Source organism: Leptosomus discolor, chromosome 11, assembly GCF_034619465.1.
Source record: "Leptosomus discolor isolate bLepDis1 chromosome 11, bLepDis1.hap2, whole genome shotgun sequence".
Lineage (NCBI taxonomy): Eukaryota > Metazoa > Chordata > Aves > Leptosomiformes > Leptosomidae > Leptosomus > Leptosomus discolor.
Window position 1 is genome coordinate 20,297,126 of NC_141401.1, and position 12,598 is coordinate 20,309,723.

The window sequence follows — 12,598 nt, forward strand, 5'->3', positions numbered from 1 at the left end:
GTCACACTTGGCCCTGCGCACAAAATTGTTCCAAGTCCCACTGCTGCCCCTTCCTAGCCACTCAACGTGGCACAAAAGTGGTATCACATGGCATGGACTTTGCTCCAGCCTCCAGTTCTGCCTTCTGCTTCATCATGTTCCACACATACAAAAAAAAAAAAAAAAAAAAAAAAAAATTCTACAAACAGCTTTTCTAGCCAAAGGACAGGATGAAGGACAGTCAAATAAAAGGAGGCAACCAAGGGGATGCCAGAGGGTGCTAAGGCAACGCTTTCACTCTGTAAAGTCGCTAAGGTGCTTCTCAGTGCACACCTGCACCATCTCCATTTTCTCTGGATTGAGCTCATACCAGCTGCCCTTTATTCATGTCCCTCTTTCTGAAAGGCTCTGGGAGAGCAATGAAAAGGTTCCAGAGGCCCAACAGAAAGATGATGGAGCTGTCATCACTGCTGCTCAGGGGTTTTGCATGTGCTTGCTAGAAATCATGACAGAATAGGACTAAACCCAGCATCATCGCACTGTTAGGTCCCGTGCTACCTTGTAAGTTTTCAGACAGAAGTTTTCACATTTTGCCCTTTACAAGGACATTTTAAAAGGGAAGATACATTAGGGCCCTTTCCTAACTTCCAACATGTAGCTCTTCATTTTATTCTAGCAAACCTTTTCTGCATTGTGCTTTTACAGGTTTTCCTTTTACCAGGCTGTTTTAATCACAGAAGGAACAAATAAAAAAGTTGTGCTGTGGGACAGACTTCAAAGGTACATAGGTAAGTTTGAGGCAGTCATTTCAGATCTGAAGATGGAGAACGTGAATTCATGAGAATGTGAAATATGAAAGAACTTCAGCGAGCACTAGCTATATTTGACAACCCAAATACTACAGTGATACCAGAAACTAGCCCTTCTCCTGTCTCTCACAAAGCTGGCCAATAAAACCCTGTCTGCTTATCAAAATCTCACAACAGCTCAGGTAACCTGCCACTGTGAGTAATCTTCTGCAGTTAGTCTGAGATTGACAGATCCCAAGCACAATTAGAAGGTGACCCAAGAAAAGTAAGTCCATGATCAGCTTTGGTCAACACTGGACTCTCCAGGAATCACAGAACAGTTGAGTTTGGAAGGAGCCTTTGGAGATCACCTAGTCCAACAGGGCAGGGGCAGCTACTGCAGCTTGCCCCTCACCACTTCCCCACTTAGGTTTCAAATGTAGGTACAGCATTTATGCAGGTATCTCAACAGTAATTCAAGGAGCCAAGCTATCAGCTAGGCCTCTTTCTCATTTAGATGTATACACTATTTGCATACAACAGAACTGGAACATTTAGGCACTAAATATCATTTCCTTATGCTGCAAAAGGCTAGCATGGTGCAACAAAACACTGAATAGAAACCAATTTGAAGTGGAAAAAATGTCACTGGCTGTATGTCAGCTGTACAATCATCATGAAAAATTTCAGTGCCCTTTCTGCAGTGGAACCATTGCTGAATCAAAATAGCTCACTTGACAGTACTCCAGACTGTTAATACCTGCCTCTCAATCTCTAAGTAGCCTGCAAACCAGTGACCTTGTCATTTTCTCAATCATCAGAATGCCTTCTCAAAAGCAGCACGTCAGTGACCTCCAGTTCAGAAAGTACTAGCCTCGACGACTGAATCACAACAATATTAACCTCACCCAAACAAGCTCAGGAACAGAGTGGCCTCATTTAATGTTCCTTCTCATCCTGCCAGTGCATTTGTTCACAAAGAAAATCTACATTAACAGAGAATATGAGATCATGGCTGAAGGAAAGCAGACTCTCTTTCTTGAGAGTCTTTTCTGCAGATACTGTCTCACTAAGACATGTTACTTCTTAAGAATTAAAACGCTCTCCCTCATAAAAAAAAGCCCACGTTCCAGTTCCCCTGGACAGTATCTCGTGGGTCTTCCAGCTCAAAGGAACCTGCAGAAGTGACGACTGAAGCATTCTGAGAATAAAAAATGGACATATGTAAAATTCTGAATACTATTTGTCACAGTGGAGCCCAGTTCTCCCCAGCCATCAACACCAGCTTGCTAGGGACAGCTCTGGGCTATCTACACTGCTTTGAAGCTTTTGAAAATTTTACATCTTGTGCAAAGAAAGATGCCACAGAGGGCACATCCAGTTTCCATCCTTCACCGAGTAAAATGACAGGAGTAACAATGCCCCTATTGAGTAACTGTTTTCAGAACTCTGAATTTTCACCAGCCTCTGCACGTCTTTCTGAGGACATGTCAGTGGTGGGTCCGCTGTACTCTACACAAATTGGATGACAATATGCTTTTATCTTTTTATCTCCAGGTAGGAAACATTATTCTTCATAATATTATGAACAACAACAGTTCAATTAAGGTCATTAGCTTCTTTGGAAAAGGAGGAGGGAGGCTGGGCAGTGAAAGACATACTTTATATATAAAGATCCATTCTAAATGGACTTGAGCAGTGACGCAGGGATACCTGGCTACTATCTCACTGATTCTTGTAGCTGCATAACAGTCACCTTGCAGCAAATTCATACAGCTAAGCAAAGGGGCTGTAAACTAGCTGCAGCACCTAGGCTGGCAACTCTTTTCAGTACACGGAAGCTTGACATCTCTTTTTCAGTCACTAACTACACCAGCAGGGAACAATTACAACCTGCATAAGTAACTATCTATTGTGTCCAAAAACCAAGACGGGTACATTTGTACATATTAATATGGTATAACAGATGACTTCTTTGAAATACAAGACAGCAAGGCATGATGCAAGCTCGGGCCAACTTTTCTTTTATTTTCTAAAACTTAAGAAAAAAAAAATCTTCACAGCAGGAACACTAGTCTCAAATCCCACACCACAGATTGAATTAGTTCTAGCTTTGTCATCTTCTTTACTGTAGAATGCAAACCAGAGGTCTATGTTATCACTTACCATTCACAAATTAATATTTGCACTGTAAAATTACATACACAGTTATTTGATCATTTCATCACAAGTTACCAATTGTGTCTTTTGAATAGGATTTCTTTGGTAGAGGGCAGGAAACTTAGCTGAATTTTAAACTAAAGGATTAATCAACAGCAAACACCTTTGATGGTAAAAGATTTCACCCTGCATAACTGGCCTAAAAAAATAACCTGAACTTTTCTTCATCAGCAGCCATTTCACAGAGAATTTCCACAGTACTAGCTAAATGTTAAATTACTACACCATTTACTTTGTTTTACGGGACAGACAGAACTTTGCAAATATTTCTCTTGTATGGTCTATAGAACTGCCTGCAGCACGTCTACATGACTGTTTCCTCCATCCAACCAAAGATGCTATCATGAGATTTTTATTAGTTTCCAGCCACCCAGCTTCTAGTAAGTACAGACTGACCTACTCTTTATTCCAAGTTAATTACTTAGTAATCTTCAGGAACTGTAATACATGATGAAGCATGAGATAGGTAATGCAAAAGGCTGTAGGGTTAGATGTGTCCATACCACTGGGATTAGTTCCTGTAAGTTCAGACACCAAACATGGGGGAAAAAAAAAAAATCTTCAATGCTACAAACCACTGGGAGTTTATGGTTTTGGTCAGCACCTTGTGCAATACATCAGAATTTCTATTTTAGTTCTAGGTGATGTTTTTGTGTAGAATGTATGCATTGAAAACTTTTTAAACTGCTATACATTGAAACAGGCAGCAAACCCTGCACCTAGCCTGATCTACAACATTACTGATTTGATTCTGCTATATCAAGATTCAAACCTGCAAGGAATTCTTCACAGTGAGATCTATTTAACAGCTCCCTTACTGATTCATTAATATCTTTGTTGAAAACAGAGTCAAAGTTTCCATTCACACAGGCTTCATTTTCCAGATGAAAACTACTCATTAAATCCTGTATCCATTTGAGTTCCTCAGAAAGTTCTTGACTGAAAGATTCATACTGACTCTGCAGATCAGCATATTTCGCGGTTATGCCTGTAAGACTTGTGCCTACAGTCTTGATATCATCTTGTAGATGTCTTTTCAGGGATTCAATTTTATGGTATTCATACTTCAGCTGAGACAGCTTGTGCCTCACACTTTCATTCTCTTCTTTGTACCAAGCTTCTTTCTCATTAGAAATGGAAACCAGAGTATCAGTGTCCTCCTGCAAGTAGGCGTGGGACACAGCCAAAGTGCTGAAACCCCGTCCCATAAGTGAAATGTCTTCTACTACCCAGGCAAAGCGCTCAAAGTTGATGTAGGTCTGATTGGGAGGCATACTCGAATAGCACTTTATGGTGTGCTCTCTCAGGCGTTTTGTCTTCAGCTGTGTGTTCTCAACCTTCTTGTTTTCTTGGACTTTTGTTTCTTCTTTCAGCTGGTGATTTGTCAGAGAGAAGAACCAATACTACTGAACATTTACAAGACAGCGCAGTAATCAAAAAAATCTACACAAAGGATGCAGCCCGAACTTCCACAATGCTGGGAGATTCTCTGCTCCCACAGATTTTCCTTCATGCATTTGATTAAAAGAAAAAAAAAATCAAAAACACAAACCCAAAACCAAATATGACAAGTGATGTGCATTCATTCCAATATGGTAAGTGTAAATAACAGGGCTACAATTTATTTTCATGATAATTTTTAGCAGTTCACAGTCTCAAAGCTATCAATATTTTAAGACGAAAACCAACAATCCTGATAGAACTACAGTTAATGTTTTGTGCAATGCAAAGCAAAAACTGAATTTCAAACATCCTCATTAGTCATGCTAAGATTAGCTAAATGTATTTTCAATAAGAGATTTATCCACAAAAGCAAGCAATATTTATGATGAAAAAAATACACACAGACACACAAATGTAAGCAAATCAGCACACTTGCTACAGCAGTTATATCTTGAGAGAAATTATATTTTCCACATTGGCTGTAGTCAACTCTCAACTCAAGCAAGCACTAAACCCAACATGTAGTATATGTCTATGCAAACAGAGAAGGATGGAAAAACGCAAAGCCCAGTCTAATGCAGCATACTGCAATATGCAACAAACATCAAAGCTTTGTCACCCTCTTTTTGAAAGTTATGATAACAAAAGAAGTCATTTGCAGGAATGCAAGGATTTAGTCAGACCCCACGAATTTCTTCCCAGTTACACCTTGGGTCACTAAGTACTTTGAAGGCAGTTTTCCATTTAACACACCAATGAGAGTGAGAACATCATCTCTGCTTTGCTCACGGTAAAAATCAAGATCTGCCCCTTTCCTCAGTCTTACCGTTATTCATGGATGAGACGGAGCTTCCTGAATTGTAAGCAGTTTCCTAAAAAACAAAAACACATGTTCAGCCCTTCGCCTACACACTATTCTATCAGCTTGAGTCAGGTGAGAATTTAGTCCTGAAAGTGAAATTTAACTGAGAAAATTTGGTTTCTTTTCTTAGGGTTTCTGGGTGCAGTGATTAACAGCAGCATCCGCCTGTCTTGCTCTTGAACAGCAACACACACTGCAAGGAAAGCTTTGCAGATTACTCGTCAGGCTACAGTTCACCAGGTTTATCTTAGAGACAAGTGTATCTTTCTGAATTTTTACTTACCATGTATCTTTCACCAGGAGCTTCTCAATAAAATCTTTTGCCAGGTCGCTGGTATTGCTGAAAAATTCCTCATCAAAATCATAATTCACGGCTGTGATGTTGGCAAGTGTTTCTTGTTTAGCTTCTCCAAGGAAAGGCGATGCACCACTAAGTCTAGTTAACCCATAAAGAAGAATCAGTTTGAAAAATAAACAGCAGAGGTCCCCTAATGGAATTATAGTGACTGTGTAACGTACTCTCAGGACACTTGCAGATCCTGTGTTGTAGCAGCCATGCCACATGGGAAATAACAGGTCCAGCTTTGGCTCACTACATCTAGGGTTATCAGGCAGACTCATCTTGAAAGTCTCTAGTGCAGCACTAATGCAAGCACACAGATAGAAACGCACAGATTCTCCTAAGTGTCTTATTGAAGTCATTGCTAATCAAACTAGAAAAAGCTTCAGCTGAGGAGAGTCTCTACCCCTGTGAACCCACAAACATTATGAGAGAGAAGCTTCTACCAGCTTCAAGCAGATAAAATTGTGTTTCTATAGATCTTCTCCGGGTAGGAAAAGCCCTGCCCCTACTGCTTTTCTGTCTGCAAAGCTACTGACAAATTCCCTGCATGGTGAGTTCAGCCAAGAGACCTTTCTCAGCTGGAACCAAAATACAATGTGTGATCAGAAGTCAGGTGCGTGGCCTTGCCTAGGGGCCAACTCTGCTGGAGAAGTAGGGCCATGCTGCTCATTAAAAGGAATCCACAAACAAAAAGACTTTGGCTGCAATAAAATCCAATTGTTTCTGAACAACAAAAATTTTCATTCTGTTGGCACTCTGCTCCAACTGCAAGGATATAACGGGGATATCATCATAATAAAATGCTATTCAGCAATCTTTACTTAGACAGAAAAAGCTTTTCCCCTGCTTTGCCTATCTCTCAACTGTGACTGACGACCTTCATCTTTGATGACTATTCACCTCTGCTCCATAACATTCAACTGTCAGAACAGATTCATTGCAGACTCTTCCCGTCTTGTTCTCCCCTTCCCTCCCCTTCGTCCTTCCCCCAATCCACAAGAACGCTGACTTGCAAAAGTCTAGTTTATGGAAAAATGTTATTTATACCAAGGAAACTGATCTCATCCCTTTTTTATAATCTTCTGGGCTATTATTATGCTTACCTATTATGTCTAGCTTTGATAGCACAGTTTCAGGATGCAGCAGGCTCAAAACAGCAGACTGCTGGGATCTAAACTGAGGTTTTGAATACTTAACTGCTTGCTTACATGATCCTGCTCAACAGACCTTTTACCCCGTCTGTATTGACACTACCACATTGGCTGGGAATTTGGGAGTAAGCAGAAAGTTAGATGGGACCACCTGGGCCATTCAGCCCAGCCCCCAGCTACCACATGCAGTTTTATCCACAGAATGAACATTTGAGTGCATGAACTGTTTCCTGTCCTTCTGCCATCACACAGTGACACCAAAGCATCTGGCACAGCAACACAGCAGGAGTGAGGTCCTCCAGTTGTCTTTGATGCAGCAAATTTCACCCCATAAGCCACAGTCAATTCCACTTCTTAACAGCTTTTACATACTCTCTCTTAAGCTTTTGTTCCACTTCTGTTAGCCACAAAGAAGGCTACAAGCAGGCGCCTCGCCACAGACCAGGGGTGCTGTTCCAAAACTAAAGCTTGGAAACCTGCCCTAGAGCCTCGGTTTCTTTTCCCTTTCCCAAAACTGTGCCATGAAGCAGCTGTTAATTCCACCTTCTGGCCCTTCGCTGGAAGCCAAAGCCAACAGTACTCTATTCTCTGATTTTTTTTTCCCTTTGGGATCCAGTTTGGAGGTTTGAGAAATGGGAGGAGTCTCAAATCCTGACACCTAATGCAAATTACTTTTGTCATATCCTGACTCAGTGCCTGTAAATATCTAACAGGAGACCTCAGTAATAAAGGCTTTGCCCTTACAACCCAGTGAATCACTTGACTGGTTACTGAATTAAAGACTTGTAGGCATTTTGATCTCTGTACCCGATGATGGTACCCATTTGATTGCTGTCATGTTTGCTAAAGTAGGCAGTATCATTGAATACACCCCATTTATTCAGAATTCTTCAGAACAAAAGGCTTTAAAATTAACAGGCAATAGCAGTTAAAGGCATACAAATTTCTAGTACACAGCATATAATGCAAGCTGACCCCTCCCACCATAAAAAAACATGCTCTTTTTTTCTGATCATTTGTAGGGAGACACTTCAACCTTAATTACTACAGCAATCATTACTAGCCAACCAGGTAAAACAGATCTTCTACGCTGGAGGCAGTACAGAAACCCGCTTCATTATTCTGCCCCCAGGATAGAACTCTCCATGCAACAGAAAATCCTTGAGAGCACCTGCCCATCTCTGCATCACAGTAATCGCATGGGAATACTTACTGTGGGAATACTTCCCACCTGCTTACCTTCAACTCCTAAGTTTTTCTCCCATCATTTATGAACACACATAAACAACAATTTACAAAGTCCAGTGTCCTGTCAAGCACAGATGTTGCTGAAGACCAGAGTGCTGATAAAAAGCAAGGGTCTGGACAATATTTTAAACCCCCTTACCTGAGCTTAGGCTCAACCAGTACCCCTATCCTGCACCACAGGACGGGAGGGAATTTGTTGCTCTGAATCTGATCTCTTGGACCATAGCTCTTTTACAGCTTTTGGGGTCTAAGCCTTGGGTATAGCCCACAAATTGATTTCATTTCACTACATTTATTTTCCACACTGAAAAGACAATCCCTCCCCTTCAAGCCTCCATACTTGTACCAAGCCCTGAGCTGTGTAGTCAAATCCCTCTAACACCAGAGTGCACCTTCTTTAAGTTCGGCAGCAAATTAGTCCTCCAAGCGTCACAAGGAACAGCAGAAGCCCAGGGCAGGAATGTTAGGGTGAGGTATTTCCAAGCATGCAGTATCTATCATGCACTGCTCCCCAGCAGTCACAGCAGCTTGATATCAGTGGAAGCAGTTGGGTACAAGGATCCCTGACCGCTTCTGTAATTCTCACATCAAACCAGGGCAAAGAATTCTCGAAGCAACGAGTGCTGTCCCTCCATTCCATGCATCCATTGTCACACAAGCGGTTTCACAAATCTTAAAACTCTCCCGACTGCTTGCCCCCAGGATGCCCACAGAACCTCAATCCTTTGAGAGTTCGAGCTTGTCATAATTTTCTACTTTTGTTTATTCATCAGCAGTTCACACACTTGTCTTCTAAAAAGTATCTTTTTTTTTCCCTTGTACTTACTGACTGCAATGATACTCCCAACCAGCCTCTGCTTTACTAGCTTTGACAAGGCTTTTTTTCTCCTGTAAGACGAATTCTCTGTTCTCAGGGTCAACTTCTCTTCTCCTATCCCAGCTTAAACTCACCTTTCTGAATATGGGTGACCATATTTATGCATACTAATCTAGTCTACTGTCTCTATAAGCAAATTAAAACTTCCCTGTTTTCACCTGAATAACTCACCTTGTAAACAGTACAATTACACTTTCTGTTTCTACTCTCTCCACACACTGCTAGCTCATGCTTGGGCTTTTCCATCCTCTACCACTTGGAGCTGATGAGGTCCTATAAGAAGCAGAAATGCCCAGTGATGCTAGAAACATTTGCTCTTCATCTGTTCAGAATACCCCTCCCCTTTTACCCCTTATTTTAAACTCGAAAAGGCTGCAGGGTAACAGTTGCCCATTAGACAAACCACTGCCTGCTCTGTGTGTGCAGCTCCTTCCTTAACTGACTAAAAGGAAGAGTTGTTTTGAACTACTGCAACAGAGCTTTAGGAACACTTCTACAGGAGTGAACCTGTTGTACTCACAGTATGTAGGTGATGACTCCTATGCTTCTAAAAAACAAAGAAGATTAATTGCAGGGGTTCTACATGAACTGTATTCTTCTTAATGTACTCAATATGAAAAAGCCAATAGTAGCTGCTACACAGGCAGGATAGCCATTGTGGCTTTAGATAATTGCTAATATCTCTCAAAGAATGGTGTTTCAGAGAAAAAGTTAATTTTACATATAACTTTAAGTAATGTGCACATTCAAAATCTCTTTATGTATTTCTACTCTAGCAGGTATTTACCACAGTACAAATCAGAAATACAAAGGAATAGAAGCAAGGATGTTTTATTTGGGGTGACCTCTTTTGCCTGCCTTCTCAGCAGATCAGATTAGTACGCAGGTCTCCTCTGCATGCAGTGCTCTTATAAATAAATCTGTCACAAGCACTGCAGGAACATGTTTTCTTTTAACAGTGCTCCTCTGCAGTGGACAGTGGCAAACTGTTAACTCTGTAACTGCCATTGTTACATTTTTCATTGTAATTTTGCAGAAATTAAACACTTTTCATTAAAAAGAATGCACAAAAATGGAAAGACAGAACAAAGAGTTATTAGCTGCACTTCAAGTTTTTTGGTTTTGTCACAGGTTAGGTTTTGAATTTGTTGCAGTAGAATGGATTCTATTCAGAGCAAATTCGGAAAAAATAATAGTAGAGCAACCTGAAAAAAAAAAAAAAAAAAAAATTTAAAAACTTACTACATATCTGCAGCTAGTCCAAGCGGTTCACAGTTTACTATTTCTGGAGCTGTAAGAAAAATTTAATCCAATATTAGCAACTGAGGTAAAAAAATTTTACCAGGCTGAATTGAGTAGCAGGTCAAGAACTACCAAGCGGGAGAAAGGCAGGGTGGGAAAAGGAAAGGTAGTTACAGGATGCCCTGTTTATAGTTTCACAGCCCTGATAGGAATTCAAGTTCAGAGGTGTCCAGAAGAGTTTATGTAGAGTAACTTGCAGCATAATGCGACTCAAGAATAAACAAGATATTATATACTAATTACAGTGCAAATTATAACAAATTACAAATTATTTTACCTCCCAATGATACTGTTTTCCCTAAGAATCTGAGCTTTTGTTTTGTTTTTAACTGGTGCCATTAAAGCTAGTTTCTAATGGCCAGTCAGAAACAGCCCTTGGGCAACAGACTGAAATTACGTGCCAGGCTATGTTGCTATCCATGTCAAACCCTATCATCTTTGTAAGAAACATTTCCTCTTTGGAAAACATCCCCATATAAGACTGCAAGCAAGAGAAAAGACCAAGGTGAGGTAATGAGATGAAAAAAGCTCTCTGTAACAGTCGTGTTTAACTGGAATATGTATTACAATTCTCTCCCTGCCCCTCAAGCCCAAAACCTCTAACTGAAACTAGCCGAAAGGAAGAGGATTAACCTAAAATCCAAGCGAGACAGGTTAGAACTATGATCAGTGAGTAACAAAAAGAGAATCAGGTGGAAAAATATAAGGAGAGTTGAGGGGTTTGTACTCAACAGGGGTAAATCGTGAGGCAGTTTTATCTAGAAAGCAATGATACAGACACTCATGTAATTGTGTATCTGTGTACTACAATGCAGAGAGTTTACTTGCCTTAGGCAACAATTAAAAAAAAATTGTAATTTGTATTTGCAGGGTTTCACAATCTCAATCCTGAATTTACATCTCTACATACTTACTTGGCAGCAACCTGCTCTCACAGGAGTAGCACATCTGGTTTATAGAAAGCATGTTTCACCTGTTCCAGAAAAATAAAGTAAACTTCTAGATTGAGGTCGCCTTGATACAAATGAGATTGAAACTACCTCTACCCCTCACTTCCTAACTTTGAAAAGATGTCTCAGCTTCCTCACAGAACTTCAATAGGAGTCAAAGGAATGGGTTGGTCGGTCACCTACAAATTCTGGAGTTCCAAAAATGTTTTTAAATTCAACTCTATCTTCTGTTTTGTGAGCCAGGCTGAAGTCAACGAGCTTGATGCGTGGAATGGGGATATGCTTGTCCAGAAGCATAATGTTTTCAGGCTAAAAATAACAAAACATAGATCTTTGTGATTATAGTATTAATATCTTGGGAAAATAACAGAGTTCTCGAGTGTTTTCTTTTCTTCACATATACAACACTGTAAGACGAGAAACACATACCTGTACCTAATCATTTTCAATTCGTTCTTTTGATAACTGTGAAATTTGACTATCTGAATGGCCCAGAAGTTCATCAAAGCTAAGCAAATCTAGCAAGATTAATACTTTAATTCATTTAATTTTATCCCATGCAAAATCTGCCTTTCTCTATCTTCCTGTTAGCACTCCCAAGCTTTTCTTAATGATTGCTATTGCCAGGACAAAAACCAGATACCTTGTTTTCACAATGAGACCGAAGTTTTTCAACCAACCGTATGTAGTTCCCTAATCTGACAAGATATGCCACGAGATTATCGACCCAGCAGTATTGTGATATAACATAACATGGAAACTCCCCTCTCAAAACAGAAAATATACCCCTGGCCCACAGGGCCTCCTAGGAAGATGTCACACCCTAACCCTGTGGATTTGCCTCACTTACAACTGGTGCACACGTTAACAGCAGCTAGCAGGTAGCTTGAAGCAGTGCAGAAACCTGGTGCCAAGACAGACTGCCGCTGCTTGATCCTGAGGGAGAGCTGCACCACTGAATATTTTGACTGAAAGCAATTTTACTGATCTCTTCTTGTAATTTACACTGGGACACCTCACTCTTTCTACCCAGTTGCCCCTGTTCTGTATTGTAACCCACTGGAAGATGTCTTATCAAACACTTCTTGAGGTATTCTAGTCACATCTGAACCTACTTAGGGAAGGAAAATGCTCTTCTCTATGAGACTAAATTCACAGCTGCAACAACAAGGCCAGGAAAGATCTAGGATTTACTAACTGAACAGTCCAGAAAATTGAAAGAGTTGGGATCAGAGGTCCTAGCTCCTATACGATAGCAAGCTATTAAAAGACCGTGTAGCATTTCTCACAGCATTGTCAGGAAAAGCTGAAGCTAGAACTGTGAAATTAAAGCTAACTTTTTCAACCACAGACTTTGACTTTCTTTACCAGATATTTCATAAACTTATTCTTCAACTAAATTTCTCAGCCTGTTACTCCCTACCATGGCCCTATT

General features: G+C 40.5%; 1 protein-coding gene across 1 annotated transcript; it reads right to left on the reverse strand.

Annotated features, from left to right (window-relative positions):
• Nucleotides 1-3,724: 3,724 nt before the first annotated feature.
• On the reverse strand, nucleotides 3,725-11,472 carry DAPK2 (death associated protein kinase 2). Its single transcript, XM_009949805.1, is given in 6 exon segments — nucleotides 3,725-4,360; nucleotides 5,257-5,302; nucleotides 5,576-5,728; nucleotides 9,432-9,458; nucleotides 10,154-10,202; nucleotides 11,343-11,472. Coding segments are annotated over 6 exon segments (1,029 nt in total). The 5' UTR covers nucleotides 11,461-11,472.
• Between the last annotated feature and the right edge of the window lie 1,126 nt (nucleotides 11,473-12,598).